The sequence below is a fragment of the Ambystoma mexicanum genome, chromosome 4p (assembly GCF_040938575.1).
Source record: "Ambystoma mexicanum isolate Mex_15411 chromosome 4p, UKY_AmexF1_1, whole genome shotgun sequence".
Taxonomy (NCBI): Eukaryota; Metazoa; Chordata; class Amphibia; order Caudata; family Ambystomatidae; genus Ambystoma; species Ambystoma mexicanum.
This window is the reverse complement of record NC_090927.1, coordinates 135,429,287-135,445,340: the sequence shown is the minus strand read 5'-3', so window position 1 is coordinate 135,445,340 and position 16,054 is coordinate 135,429,287. Positions and strand designations below refer to the sequence as shown.

The following is a 16,054-nucleotide window of genomic DNA, read 5'->3' as shown; positions in this document are numbered from 1 at the left end:
TAATCTTCAGGGCAGTGTCTGCCAGGAGGGTGAACCAGGTCTGCCACAACAAACCAGTGGAAGGTTGCATTCTGAGAAAGGCCAGGGGAAGGGAGACATTACCAATGGTGTTGCAAAGAGTGAACTAGCCTGAGAACTGAACAAAAGTCAAAGGAGGCTGGGAGAAGGGAGACATTCTCCTAGTAGTCGAGCTTACATGGAGGACCAAACCAGTGATTCAGGGGAAGGGAGCCATTCCCCTGGAGTGAAGAAATAGTGAACTTTTCTGATGCAGAGTGTTAAAGGATCAGCAATCCGTTGTTGGTTAAGTATTAAAATCAGGGGAAGGGAGTCATTCCCCCCCGGATGAGGAACTGCCAACTAGAACTGGGCCACTCAGTCAAGACAAAGGGAGTCATTCTCCTGGACCAAGAACATTGGCACAACCTTTAGTTTAGTCATAAGTGTAAGCAACAGTGACGTTGACAGGACGGTGGACTCTAGTAACAAGGACATTCTGACAAACCCATTAGTACTTTAGTTGAGGCAGAGAAACCCCTCAGACATAGGAAATATATGTTTTTCTCCATTTTTACCCTTGAGGGGCGTAGAAGAATTCCAAAACGGGTCCCCGTTATCGGAAGTAGAAACGGTGGAGCTTGAGGCTCGATTAAACCGAAAAAATAAGATTTTCTCATGAGCATGTGAATCCATGCCAGACCCCATGCTGGAGAATCAAAACTATCAATCCAGACAAGCAAAGACACTTACCCACCTCAGTCACCCACAGCCTTCGGAAAGGCTCTAACCGCTTCCTGAGCAAGCAGTAAATCACTCATATTCAACTCATTTACCAATATTGCTCATTTGGGGTCCAAGGTTGCCTGGTTAATGTCAGTGGAAATCAGAATGCAGTGATTAGCCACCAAAACAACCTGCTTGATGGCGGTCTTCAAAAGCCCAAGCCTCAGCTCTACAGAGCGCAATACCAACGCAGTAGCCCCCCCTTTTCCACAGCAGGGTTCTGTCCCTTTTATTAGCCCAGCCTATTAATTTAATTTCTGGATCCCTGTTAATACCTCTGCAAGTAATACTGACAGAATCTCATCCTTTTTAGCTGGTAACTCATCTGCTTACAGCCCCTTTGGACGAATCTGCCCACAAAACTAGTTCTACCACCGTTTCAATTTTTTTCTGACTTCCTAATCACATTTGCATTTACAAATCTGGACAGTTTTACATCCCCTCTCCATCTTTTCCAGGTATTGAAATTACGATTGGCTAAGCAGCTAAAAGTAGCTCCTGTGTATCCAGGATTAGACAATGACCAGGAACTAGCACTGGGGAATAAGGAGCTAGTGCATACTGTTTCCGCAAATCTAACATCAACATAAGATGCAAAACTTTTAATTTCATCCATTATTATTGACCGTGTGTGTGTGTGTGTGTGTATATATATATATACATACACACACGTGTGTACGTGTGTATACGTGTGTGCATACGTGTGCGTGTGTGCATACGTGTGCGTGTGTGCATACGTGTGCGTGTGTGCATACGCGTGTGTGCATACGTGTGCGTGTGTGCATACGCGTGTGTGCATACGTGTGCGTGTGTGCATACGTGTGCGTGTGTGCATACGTGTGCGTGTGTGCATACGTGTGCGTGTGTGCATACGTGTGCGTGTGTGTGTATACGTGTGCGTGTGTGTGTATACGTGTGCGTGTGTGTGTATACGTGTGCGTGAGTGACAGTTGGCCTGATAGACACAAAGCCAGCCAGTCTTCGGCAACAAGCAGGAGCCAAATAGCTCTCAGGGCCACCCCAACCCCCCCCCCCCCCCCATTTGGGACCCTGCTTTCTCTACAGGGGGTTTTAAATTGATCTGGCTTTCCACTGATGTTTTGCCATTTTGAACCCAAGACAGTAATCCAAAAGGGACACTCATTGAGGGGCTTGGTCCAAATTATTACTTCATTTTTAAAACTTACCACATGCCCATGGGCATCAAGGCACAAAATGTATTGGACACTCAGTGTAAGAGTAGACCACACTTAACTACTGCTTTGAGTGCACCCAAACCTTAACTTCATTCAGCAGTTTACAAAAGCATGACATGGGAACAGAAACCAGTGCCACGAAAGAGCTTGGACTCCCCTCTGGCTGCTGTTAAATCCAGCATATGGTTCCAGGTAGATGAAAATCACCCCCACTATAGGGTGCGGTTCCTCTCAGGTCTGTCCATTCCCTTAGCCAACCTTAGAGCAATGCCACAGCTTTCGACACCAGTGTATTCTGTGAAGTAATGGCAGCCCCAGCTAGGAAGGGCTTAGCTGTGTGCCAATATCTCTTGTGTGGCTAGTCTGAAAATAGTTCTGAGGAACCCTGGCCTGTTTGTGCAGGTTTGCAGCTTTGTCTGGTGCTCCCAAGAAAAACAGCCATTTGAGTCAGGGCCAACAAGGACCCCTTGCAGACACTATTAAGATGCATGTGTGGGCATGGAATAGGAACATGGAGGCTGGGACAAAGGCGCTAAAGATAATTCAAACTCTTTAAATCAAGCAATGTCAATATACTTCCATGTACCCTACCTGACCCTGAATGCAGTGCGTGGAGGTGACCTAACAAATTAGCAATAGAGTAAACTAAAGTTAATTCATGTTGAAATGAACTACATTAGTGTAGCACTATGAGGCGCTTTGGCAAGTCTGAACCCACAGTGTAAACCTTGACACTTACCTTTCGAAGAATATCTTCTGCTAACGTGAGGAATGCCTTCTCTATGTTTACATTTGCTTTTGCGCTAGTTTCGAAAAACCTTATCCCATGCTCCCTAGCGATCTGGAAAAAAAAAAAAAATAGGACACTCCAGTTAATCAACGTTTGCAATAGTTTTACTCAATGCAACATGCTCCTCCGTTTTTTCCATTTTGCAGGCAATGCCCAACACTGCATTTGCCGAATCGTTAAACAAGTGTGCTTCAGTCGCTACAAAAAGGGGCTACTCCACTAAAGAGCACTGTCTTCATATTCAAATGCAAACGCTATGTTTTAACTTATGCAAGGTCAAAACTACAGGCTCCTCCCAAAAACAGTAATTGTCAGGGTGTGTGTGGATTAAATAAGTTTGCTATAAGTGAAACAGTTACCTTTGCATGTGCTGCATAGAGAACCTTTTATTGGATGGCCCATATTACACATAATACACTTAGTTACAAAAAGAAATGTAGGTATCGATAGGCTCCATTTAGGAAGTGTAAATGCCACCGACAATGCTTTTACCAATAGTACTCCAAGGCCTTTATCTGTTTTACAATCACATGCATTGCATGGTCCATCAAGTGGTTGGTCCAGAGTATTACAAGTTCTTAAATGAAAAAAGCATTGACAGGAGTGTTCCTGTATCTTTATTATACATGTACAGGTACCCAGAATGATCCTGCAAGTCAACACCCCTCAGAATCTTTTTCTTCCTAAAATAGATTTGCTGGTCAAAAAGACTTACCATTATCCGCTTTAAAGTTAGGTGTGAAGTGAGGGGGTTCAAAGAGTCCTGGTAGCAAAGTTAATGATCTTGTTGAGAGGGCAGAAAGCATAGTTGGGGAGACCAAAAAGGAGGCAGGTACAGTGGTCCAGTTTAGAGAAGAGTGTTGGAGATGATTGCTGGTGTTCAAAAGGAAAGGGGTGACTGATTTTCCTAATATTTAGTCGCTGCATTCGTTCTTTTGGCGATGAAAGTAGAAGGTTCTAGCTGAAGAAGAGTTGGTGAGAGTTTCAGGTGGGGACTGGATAGGCAGAGGAAGCGACGAGAGAGTATTTGGCAGGGAAGAGGAGCACCTCTTCTGGTAGAGTTCAACATCAGTGCGCAGAGCCATCCAATATTTAATTGCAGAGACGGTTGGAAATTATGAGAGCAATCCAAGGAGAATTCAGGAAAAGATATGATTTGGGTGTCGTCCGTGAAAAGTTGGTACGATAACCCAAATGAAAAGAATAGGGCCCCCAAGAGCCGAGGTGGAGAGTGTAAAGAGGAGGGGACCCAAGACAGAGCCTTGTGGAACACCAACAGTTACAGAAGTGAGTTGAGAGGTGGTGTTCCAGGAGACCGAATTGGTGCAGCACCATGTAGGATTCGATCCAGGCAAGGGGTCGATCGTGAATTCCAAGAAAAGAGCATTAATGGAGGTCAGAGGGGCAGACAGCGTCAATGGCAGTAGACAGGTCAAGAAGAATTATTGATTCTTTAAGATACATTTTATTAATTGCAATAAATGAACAAGTTACTTACCAACTGGTAACGTTCTTTCAATTGGATGTTCCTCCAACATATTCCTCATATTAAACGTATTCCATCCCGCTTTAGCTGCTTCGGCAAAACACTGGCAGAGGGTGCCGATGTCGTCCAGTCGATAGTCCCTCGAAGGCCTCCGTCAAGGGTGACGTCATTGGGTGTTATAAGTAGCACGTGTGGCGCCCGTTGGCCTCAGTTCTGTTTTTCCCCCTTTTACTATTGATTTTGCACTGTGTAGATTGAGCCGGCAGACAGATATTCGCCTTGCGAGAGTTGAAGTGGCAATAACCCGGAAAAATCTACAGAGGGGTAGGTTGGGAGGGCGATGAGGAATACGTTGGAGGAACATCCAATCGAAAGAACGTTACCAGTTGGTAAGTAACTTGTTCTTCGAGTGGATTGTGTCCTCCAACGTATTCCTCATCTTAGATAGACTCCCAAAGCAGTATGGAGAGTTTCTCTGGAAGAGGGGTTACATTTTTCGAAAGCCTTAGATTGCTGAATATAGTACTGCTTTACCAAAATTCAGCTCCTTAGACTGGGAAGCATCCAGACTATAGAATTTTGAAAAAGTATGCAGCGAAGACCAAGTTGCTACTTCACAAATGGACCTTATAGGAACACCTCTTTGTAGGGCTGTCGAAGAGGCGATGCCTCTGGTGGAATGAGTCCTTAGACCTTCTGGTGGGTCTTTTTGTGCTAATCTGTAGCATTCTGAAATGCAAAGCACAATCCAGCGTGATATTATTTGCTTCGTCACTGATTGACCCAATTTCCTTCCTGTGTAGCCGATAAACAGTTGATTGTCCCTTCCAAGCTTGGAAAGCCTAGAGATGTAAAAGCTTAAAGCTCTTTTTGGATCCAACCTGTGTAATCTTTCCTCCACCTTACTAGGATGAGGTGGAGGATAGAATGTGGGTAAAACAATTTTCTGACTTAAATGAAAATCAGACACCACTTTAGGTAAAAATGAGGGTTTAACCCTCAACACAACTCTAACCTTAAGGAACACAGTATAGCATGGCCCAGAAGACAGTGCCTTCTCGCTCACTTTTCTTGCAGATGTTAAAGCAACTAGGAAAGCAGTTTTACATGTCAGTAATCTTAATGGCCAAGTGTGCAAAGGCTCAAAAGGAGCACACATTAAGAATTTTAGGACCAGATTGAGATCCCAAATTGGCACTTGAAATGGGCAAGGAGGGAACACATTAGTGAGTCCTTTTAGGAATTGCACTACCAAAAGGAATTTTGAAATAGGAGCATTCTTCAGACGAGCGGTTGAAGATGGAAAGCGCCGTAAAATAACCTTTAATGGTTCCAACATTTAGAACTATGTGCTAGGGACAGGAGGAAGGACAGTACTTCCGAAATAGAACATAGAAAAGGATCGACATTCTTTTCTCTGCACCAGTTGCAAAACATTTTCCAACTGCAACAGTATAGAGACTTTGTTGCTGGCCTTCTTGCCGAAAGCAACACCTCCATGACATCATCTGGAAGGTCCCAATTCTTGTATCTCAGCCTTTCAGATACCAAGCATGAAGGTTGAGCGTTTTGACCTCTGGATGGAGAACCTGACCCTCCATTTGTGAGAGAAGGTTCTCTCCGAGGGAGACGTACTGGGGGACAGATGGAAATGTCTAGACGGTCCGGGTGCCACGTTCTCCTGGCCCAATCTGGGGCAATTAGGATCATGCAGCTCCCAAAGCGTCTCTCTCCTGATGACCTGAGGAATGACGGGAATCAGAGGGAACGCATACAATAGTGGGAAATTCCACTCAACCACGAACGCGTCCCCCAGGGCTCCTCTCGGTGGAAATTCCCTTTAGCAATACCTTTCGCAATTCCGGTTGATTCTGGTCACAAATCTGTCCACTTGAGGGGTTCCCGACAGGGCAAAGATCTCTTGAATGACTTCCTGAGCCAATTCCCATTCGTGGGACACCGTGTTCTGCCTGCTCAGAGCATCTGCAGTCATTCTCCTCCCCGGTTAGATGAACTGCCGTTAAAGATTCCTTCCTGAATTGTCCAATACCAGAGCTGCATTGCCTCTCTGCACAGAGGTACCGACCCTACACCACCACCTCTTTAGATAATGCATGGCCACTGTGTTGTCCGTCATTATCAGGACATTTTTACCCCTGACAGACGGCAGGAAAGCTTTCAGTGCTAGTCTTGATTGCTCTCAGCTCTAAAAGGTTGATGTGTAGTTTGGACTCCGATAGAGACCAGCGACCGCTGATTGTCAGATCGTTGGCATGAGCTCCCCACCCCATGAGTGAGGCGTCCGTCAGTACTGTGATCTCTGGCCATGGTTGCCAAAAAAGTTGTCCTTTCAGGATATTCTCTGAACAAGTCCACCATAGAGGATCATGTCGGACCTTGTTCGGAATCTGGAGAAGATCCGTCATTTGACCTGAGAACAGACCATTGAGTCTTTAGAGCCCATTGAAGGGATCTCATCCTCCGCCGTGCCTCCGGCACCAGGAAGATGCAGGATGCCATGAAGCCGAGTAACCTTAAGAAGTCGTAGTCCTGAAGATTTTGGAATTTGGAAACCATCTGAAGAATGTCTTGAGCCCTCGAACTGGGAGGCGAGCTCTTTCCCAGGGATGTGTCTAATACAACTCCTATATATTGGAGCAGTTGAGGTGTCATTTGTGACTTCGTAAACTTGAGGGAAAAGCCCCAGTCTGTGGAGGAAGTGGCAGGTGACTTTCAGGTGATCCAGTGCTTACTCAGCAGAACATGCTCTGATGAACCAATCGACTAGGTAGGAGTAGACGTTAAACCCCCTCTCCTGAGGTGCGCTACCATCCGTTTGGTGAAGACCCTCGGGGTGGAGGTCAATCCGAATGGCAGGACTCTAAACTGATAGTGCGAGTCACCAACTACAAATCTCAGGTATTTTCTGTGCTCGAGATGAATGGATACATGAAAATAAGCATCCTGGAGGTCCAATGACACCAACCAATCCTGAAGTTGAAGGGCCTGAAAGATGAAAAATATGGGGAGTACCATCCCTTGTTCCTCTACGCTGCAGGTACTGGTTCTATAGCACCTTTCTCCAGCAGGGTTAGAACTTCCTGCTGTAGGAGCGGGTCTGAAAACTTCAAAGGGTGTCTCCTTGGTGGATTGCTTTGAGGTTGTGTTAGAAAAGGAAGGCAGTAACCTTGGGCTATTATTTCTAGAGCCCAAACATCTGAAGTAAAAGCTTGCCATTCTTGCAGATGCTGTGACCGTCTGCCTCCTACAGGTGTCTTGTGATGCAAGTCATCAAAGTGGTTTAGTGGCAGTTGCTGCAGCCACTGTTGGCAAAGAGGCTGTTGCTGGTTTTGCACGTTTTACTCGTCCACCGCAAGTGGCCTCTCTGGCCCCTTTGACTGGCCATCCCTCTCGCCTTTCCATATGAGGAGTAGTAACAATAGGATCGTCCCCTCCAAGATTGTCCTGGCGCACAAAAAGGCTGAGGTTGCCTAATGGCAGCTCCCAAAGACTTGGCAGCTGCTTTTGAGGTCTGAAACCTCTCAAGGCTCTCGCCAGCCTTGCTGCCAAAAAGGTGAGACCCATCAAAGGACATGTTCAGAAGACGGTTCTGCATGTCTGGTGCGAAACCAGACTTACGTAACCACACAAATCTGCGCATTACGTGCTAGTGCCCATGGACCTGCTCACACCATCTACAGTGTCCAATCCAGATTCAAGGGATTCCCGCATGGCCTCCTTCCCATCTCTAACGATGGCTAGGAATCCTTCCCTTTTGTCCCATTCTGGTATGTGCTCTGCCGCCATTGCAATGCACTCCCACAGAGTGTACGAAAACATTTCCAAGGCACATGTGGAGTTGGGTCATTTTAACGACATACTCCCAGCTGAAAATACCTTCCGTGCCCAGCCATCCACACGCTTATCGTCCCTATCCGGAGGGATAGAAGGGTACGCCAGTTTGTTAGAAGCTGTGGCTGCCTGTATGACCAAACTCTCAGGAGTGGGATGTTTAGACAGAAAGCCGTGGTCGCTACTGGCAGGGCGGTATTTTGAAGTGAGGGATTTATTCACTGGCAGAATAGAATCCGGAGTCTCCCAATTTTTGGCCACCCTATTTTGCAAGGCTACGTGAAAGGGTAGTATTGGGTTTTCAGTAGGAGCATGATCCAAGTCAGTTAGATCATCTTGGATGAATTGGGCTGGAGGTCAGGCCCATCCTAAATAATCTATCAACTTTGTTATTAGCTGACGGTATGATGGACTGGTATGTTCTCCTGGTTCTGGCCTACCAAAGTCATTTTCAGGAGATGTATCAATGCCATTTGCATTGTGTAGTGATTCAACCAAATCCCTCATCCTGCTTTCTTCTGAAATCAGACATTCTGGGACATTTGGGGTGCCATATTCAAGCCCAAAGGGTATATTCTCCTCATCAGATTGCTCCTGTTCTTCAAAAATTGAGGTCAGGGACTTGAATGCCTTCCTAGGAAGAGGTTTGAAAACCTTTTCTGGAAGAGGTGGAGTATTAATGGGTCCTCAAGGCATTACAGGTCGTGTAACCTTCTTTCCCTTTTTTTCTTGTAGCCTTCTTTCCCTTTTTCTGGCTGATTTGGCCGAACTGGAGCTTTTGGCGCCGAGGGCTTCTGGGTAGACGTCGACAAAGGCGGTGATGGCGTTGACGTAATACCTGTCGACTGCGCCAGCTTCGAGGGCGTCAAGGCGCTCTTCGAAGACTTGCCCTTCGAGGTGTGTTTGGTCTCGGCGGCGGCGGTGACCTCGAGCAGTCGACTCATGGCTTTTCTCGCTCTGCGTCCTAGAAGGTTCTCTATCCTTCCTCTTTCGATCACCTGGGCTCGAGGGCGTGCGAGTGTCGGAGAGATGACGCTCCCGGCTGGCTTCCGAAGAAGGTGCGGATCGAGGCTTTGCTTTCTCGAACACCTCCATCATTTTGACCCTGAATGCTTCCCATTCTTCGGATGAATGTTTAGTGGGACATTTCATCCTTTGTGGGGGATTCGTCCGAGGACGAGGTGGAGGGGGACCTGTGGCATAGTTTCTTCGATTTTTTTTTGTCAAAGAGGACGCGCGATGGGAATCGCTTCGGGACCTGGACCGATGCCTTTCGCGTCGAGGAGACTTCTCACGGGACCTCGACGCTAGAGGCTTTATGGTCAGATTTACGATTTACCTGTAATTTTCCCCTCCTCTCGCAAGGCCTTTCCCGTCATCGCCCGACACTTCGTACAGGGCTCCATGTCGTGGCCTTCTCCGAGGCACCACAAACACTCTCAGTGCGGGTCTGTGATAGACATTTTTGAACTGCACGATTTGCACTTCTTGATACCCGATCTCAGGGTCGAGGTCGATGACGAGGACATATTCGTTATATTTAGATTATTCTCACAGAACTCGAGGCGCGCGAATCTCCTAAGCAACGTATACTGTGGAAAAACGTACCTCAAGGCCAACGGGCGCCGCGTGTGCGACTTATAACACCCGATGACGTCACATTCGACGGAGGCCTTCGAGTGACCATCGACTCTACGACAGACGCACGGCGCCCTCTTCCGAAATATTTTTCCAAAGCAGCTAAAGCTGGATGGAATACATCTAAGATGAGGAATACGTCGGAGGACAAAATCCACTCGAATATAAGTTACTCGCCGTAGTGACTAACGTACTCCTAGTCCATAGTCCCCTTTCCGCCATACTGCATAGGCGTCCCTTCCAAGAGACGGAACCTTTTTCACCAGAAAAACCTTCCCTTTAAATTTAGAGGCACGCAGGGGCACGGCCCAGGGAGCATGCGCTGCCCTGACTCTGCCGCCACACCTCAGTCCCCATTGACGCAGCGACAATGGATTTAACGTTGCCTAATGACACCAATATTAAGGGGGAGGTTGGTGGGACGTATAGAGGAAAGGGGACTATGGACCAAGAGTACGATAGTCACCACGGTGAGTAACTTATTACTTTTACGTCCTGTCCCGTTTCCTCTACTGTATGGGAAATTACAACTGATTGCAGCCACAGGGTGGACACAAGACCCTCCTTAAGAAAATAGGCTTCCGAGAACCGCCTGTCCGAAAGCCACATCAGATCTAGAGCCGGCATCCAAACAGTAATGCTTGCTGAAAGCAGAAGGAGAGGCCCAAGTAGCCGCCCTCCTTAGGACTTGCCAAGGGACATGGCGCTGGAATGCGATGGCCGGTGCCTTGGCCCTGACTGCGTGGGCATGCATGTTGGGTGGGAGCGGCTTGTGCTAGCCCTCATAAGCTTTCTTGATGTCAGAGACCATCCAGCAGGATATGGAGGCCTTAGAAGCCTGATAGCCAGGCCTCGTGTCGCTGAAAGTAACGGAGCGTCCGACTTGCGGAAGCCCTTGGTCCAGTCCAAGTAGGATTTTAGGGCATGCCTGACATCCAGGCAGTGCAGCACTCTGTGCTTTGCCCTTGGGATAGGGAAAGAAGGTAGGAAGGACTATTTCCTCATTCAAGTGACATGCCAATGGAACATTGGGCAGAAATGCCGGGTGCGTCCGCATGACTACCTTGTCCTTGTGAAAGGTGGTATATGGTTCAGAGGCGACCAGTGCCTGAATCTCGCCGACTCTGCGAGCCGAGGTAAGACAAACTAGTAAGGCAGTCTTGATTGTGACCAGCCCAATGTCCACGGACACCATTGGCTCGATTGGCTTGTGTGCCAGGGTGCCCAACACTATATTAAGGTCCCACACAGGGTTCAGTCTCTCGACGGGCGGGTAGAGCCGAGCAAGACCAGTCAGGTGTTTCTCGATGATGGGGTTGGAGGAGGAAAAGATGCCTTCCTCGGAGTTCCTGTAAGCCCCAATGACTGTGAGGTGTATACAGCAGGTCTTCCAAATTGCAGGACAAGAGGTCAATTCCCTTGGAGTCTGCCCAGTGGCAGAACCTGGTCCATTTGCTCTTGTACTGGGCCCTGGTGGCTTTGCTCCTGGCACCCTGTACGATTTCCAGATTGGCCTGTGAGAGGCTAAGGTGCCGAGTGTTACCCTAGCGCAGGGTGGATGATCCTGCCCCCCCCCTGCTGTGCCAGAAGATGTGCTGGGGCCCTAGAGAGGTATATCGGAGGCACCTCCAAGAGGCTGAGGAGCTCCAATAACCATAGCCTGGCCAGCCACTATGGAGCAATCAGAATTATGAGGAGTCGGCGCGACTCCTTGATCTTACAAATTACCCTGTGGATCAGGAGAGTCGGCAGAAAGGCGTAGGCCTTCATGCCGGTCCACTGGAGGTGAACTGTGTCGCCCAGAGAGTCGAGGCCCTCACCCTGCCAGGATGCGAACTGAGTGCATTTCTTGTAGTGCCAGGTGGTAAAGAGATCCATTTGGGGGAGACCCCACTTGTTGAAAAACTCATGCATAACGAGGTTGTTTAGCTGCCACTCATAATTGTCCGCTCCCAGCCTGCTGATCCTGTCCGCCTCCAGGTTGGATTCCCCGGGAGGTGCACTGCAGAGAGGTAAATTTCGTTTTGCAAGGCCCATTCCCACATGCTGATCACCAGTCTGCACAGAGGAGGGGATCTAGTGCCTCCCTGCTTGTTGACTTAGTACATGCTGGTCGAGTTATCTTTATGGATGAGTACAACCTTGCCCGAGGAGTGGTAGGAATGCTCCAAGCGCTAGCCAGTTGGCGTTCAGCTCCAACCAACTGATGTGGTATTCCTGCTCCTGTCGAGTCCAGGTGCCGTGGACCGCAAGATCATCCAGGATGGCTCCTCAGCCTTCAAGTGAGGAGTCTCTGGTGATGGTGGCCTGTGGAGAAGGCGGCCGGAATGGCTTGCCCGTCCGTAGGTTGCAGTCCCTGGACCACCAAGTTAGGTCCGGGTGGAGAGATGGAACGATCATCATTTCGGGATTGAGAGCCCTGTTCCCGAGTCCATGAGGCTGCAAAGTGCAGCTTAATCCTTCTCATCCTTAGTCTTGTGTGCGGAACGGCTAGTAGCACCGCCGCTAGAAGACCCAGGAGATGTTGATACCACCAAGCCGGGTCACCTCTCTGCTGAGGAAATGGACGGTGGCCCTCTTGATGGCCGAGAGCTTTTATTCTGACGGGAAGACCTCTGAGCACCTGTCCGAAATGAGTCCCAGGAATGTCAGAGTCTGCGTAGGGAGCAGCTGCGACTTCTAGAGGTTGAGCGCGAAGCCCAGGTCGTGCGTTGTGTTCATAAGGGCATGGGAGGAGTGGTGGACCGCCTCTGGAGATGTAACCCTGACCAGCCAATCATCGAGGTATGGATCGATGTGGAGGACCTGCTCTCCGAGGAGGGCTGCTACAGGGTTCATGAGCCTGGTAAAGACCCTGGGGGCCCGAGTTGAGGCCAAACGGGAGGACTTTGTATTGGAAATGGTAGCACATGATCCTGAACAGTAGGAAAGATTGGGGCTACCAAATCGGGATGTGTAGGTACGTGTCCTTCAGGTCTAGGGAGCACATCCAGTCGCCCTCGTCCAATGTCTCTGCTATAAAAGCTGGCTTAACCATCTTGAACTTTTGCAGCGGTAAGGAGAGGTTGAGGGTGGAAAGGTTCAGCACAACTCTTAGGCCCACCTGGTTCTTCTGAATGTCAAAAATCCTGGAGTAGAAGCCAAAGCCTCGCTGGGAGGCTGGAACTTCCTCCACTGCCTGGCTCTCTACGAGCGACCAGATCTCTGGCAAAAGAGTTGCTGTCCCAACCTGTGGGAGTGGAGGGGATGACAGGCTGGGGAGGCAGTACCCTGTGGATACTAGAGAGGATCCAGGGGTCTGCGAAATTCTGGCGCCAGATATTTGCATGAGAGCAAGCCCGTCTCCCCCCCCCCCACCTGAAACATGTAGACCCGAAGGGGCGTGTCATGCCTTCTTTCCCTCAGAGGCTGAGGACTGAAAAAATCCCTTACCCCTCCACCCCCTTTTTGTCGTTTGCGCTGGCTCTGAGACGCTCGCTGGATCTGTTCCTGGAAGCCGCGGAACCCTCCGCATGTACTACTCTTCTGCGCGTTGCAGAGATTGGGTGTAAGATTTGGGGTATAAGATTTGGGTGTGGTCTTTGTAAGAATGGACAAAGATGTTGCCGTTTGTGAGCTGTTCTTGTCCAGCTCTTCATCTGTAGACGAGTGGAAGAGCTTTCCCACCCCCCCCCCCCCTGAACAGTAGATCTAGAATGCGCTCAGGGACATCCAAGTTGAATTTCATCACCCGGAGCCAGGCTGTGCGCCTCATGTCTGAGGCAATGCATATGGCTTGGTCTGAGGTATTGATATACGCCACCGTGGATTCCATGAGGTTGTGTGCCACAAGGTTGGCCTCTGCTTGCCCTGCCTTAAAGCTTGATTGGCACTGGGAGGGGAGTTCCAGGAAGAAGTCTGCAATTTCCCGCCATAACCGTTGGTCAGCGGCAGCCAGCATGGCATCTGCGTTGGCCTGGCGCAAGGAGGCCAGGGAGTAGACCTTCTTGCCATAAACCTCCAAGATAATCTCCTCCTTGCCTAGCAGCACCTCAGGGGAGGCGGTGGCGGATGACTGAAGCTTGGAGTAAAAGTAATGCCACAGCGATCACTGCAGTGTGGCCGAGGATGGATCGAGAGCAAGAGTGTGTCCCACTCCATCTGCCCATCCAGGTGTCGATTGACCAGCTGGACCGAGTGTGGCTTAAGCCAACCCTTCTTGGCCAGAGAGATCACATCGGTTTGCAGTGGAATCCCCGTGTTGGCAGTGGGGTGTCTTGTGAGGACTTCAGCCAGAACCCCCTGTGCCGGCTGTTCGACCTCAGGCTGAGGGAGGCCGACGTACTCCGCCAGGTCAGCAAGACGTTCATGGAAGGCCCTGGCTGAGGAGGACATGTCTGGATCTTCCTCCTCGTCCATGTCCTGCGGATCTGGAGGGGTAGCTAGCGCTGGAGGCTGGGGTACAGAGACCGGAGGCTGAGGAAGCGGCGGAGGTTGTGGAGCTAGCTGTGGAGCAAGAGAAGGCGGCTGCACTGGGTCAGGGAGCCTGATGAAAGTCTGTGCTGCCGCTAGCATGGCGGGGAGGACTTCCCTATCTGCGTCCTTGATAACCCCCATCTGAGGAGACCTCATGAGGCCGAGAAATTTATCGAAGAGCACCTCCTCATTGGCCATAGGTGTGGCAGGGGGTACTGACGAGGTAATGGGAAATGCTGGAGCCTCTGCGTATCCAGACCGTATGGACGCATGGGAAAGTTGCCCTGCGCATATGAAGGGTAGACTGTAGGCCACGTACCTGGTTGTAACCGGTCTCACCTTGACACTCTTTCTTCGCCGAATTCGTGGAATAGCGTTGGACGGGTGTTCCTGTTTGGCGCTGTGGCCATCTTGTCAAGCTACCTGCCGCCGCGCGTTTCCCAGCCCGCTGGTCCGGCCTCGTCCAAAACACTCACGTGTGGATCCCCGAGACCTACCCTGCTCCTCGGGTCTCAGCCCGGTAGATGTGACACCCTCGACCACGGGGGTCGGTAGAGCTGAATATAGGCGCCCCCTCGGACATATTGCCGATATTAGGACGTAGCCCCTCAGATGTATTGCCGGTGACAGGGCATAGCCCCTCAGACATTGTGCCGGTAAAAGGGCATAGCCCCTCGGGTGTAGACCTGGTACAAGAACCTTCCGGTCACTCGACACTGCGTCCGGAAGGATCCGAGGACCCCTCGACCCGAAGGCCGGTAGCTGAAGCAGCCTCGGCGCACGTGCCTGTGGAAGGACCTGGCTGGTCCGTCCCGCACAGGAGAGACCCTGGGAAGGAGTCTTCCTTGCGGGGTGCGCTGGAAAATATCGGCCCGACCTTGGACCTGGGACGATGTTTGACAAAGTTCTTGAGATCCTCTGGATGCGACTTCTGGAAGAGATCCTCCACCTGGCTAGTCTTGTTCAGCGCCTTCGAGGACAGCGAGTCACACGTCGAACATGACTGCCAACCGTGGTCTGGGCCAAGGCAACGTAGGCAGAGGGCATTGGGGTCTAAAGGTGGGAAGAGCCCATTGCAGGATGGCCAGCTGCTGAACCCTGTAGAAGTCGACATGTGCCAGGGAGGAACATGACGCCGGAGGACAGAGTACCTGAATAACAAAGAAGTATCCGTGTGTGGAATTACATGGTTGAAGCCAAACCCAGGAGCGCTGGTGAATTCGGCCAGTTCCCGTTGACGCGGGAAAAGGGGACCGAGGTGTGGCGGCGGAGTCAGGGCAGCGCATGCTCCCTGGGCCACGCCCCTGCGCGCCTCTAAATTTAAAGGGGAAGAAGGTTTTTCTGGTGAAAAAGGTTACATCTCCCGTACCTTGGAAGGGACGCCCATACCGTATGGAGGAAAGGGGACAGGACGTAAGAGTATGTCAATGTTGATGTGATTGGTATGTTGTGTATAGTGATTTGATGAATTTGCAAAGGTTTTTGATAATAAACTTACATCACAATTAAAAAAAAAAGAAATTAAAAATAAGAATTAGGATAGGTTTGAGTTGTTAGCAGAGGCAATTTTGAGACATTTACGCAGTTTCCAGAAAGACAGCAGCAGAAACCTGTTTGTAGGCGGTCTCAAAGGCTATGGATGTCCAAGAATATTTTAAGACTGTTGAACACAAATCTTGAGCACTTCGGGTCAGCCCCTTGTTCTTTAGGAGAGGGATGACCATGGAAGTTTTGAAAATAGAGTGAAATCAAGCAGAGTAGAACAGGTTGAAGAGTTCAGCAAGGTGAAGGGCCACTAAAAGGGGCAAAATGCACGACTCGGGAGCAAGATGGTCCAATGGAGCACAGGAGGGG

At 49.7% G+C, this 16,054-nt stretch overlaps 1 protein-coding gene across 1 annotated transcript in view; it reads right to left on the bottom strand.

Annotated features, from left to right (window-relative positions):
* The window catches only part of RAB10 (RAB10, member RAS oncogene family), a 482,537-nt gene that overhangs the window by 100,472 nt on the left and 366,011 nt on the right, over positions 1-16,054 (bottom strand). The window contains exon 5 of the mRNA XM_069605573.1: positions 2,719-2,820. Coding sequence (XP_069461674.1) covers positions 2,719-2,820 — 102 coding nt within the window. The remainder of the gene's footprint in view (positions 1-2,718; positions 2,821-16,054) is intronic.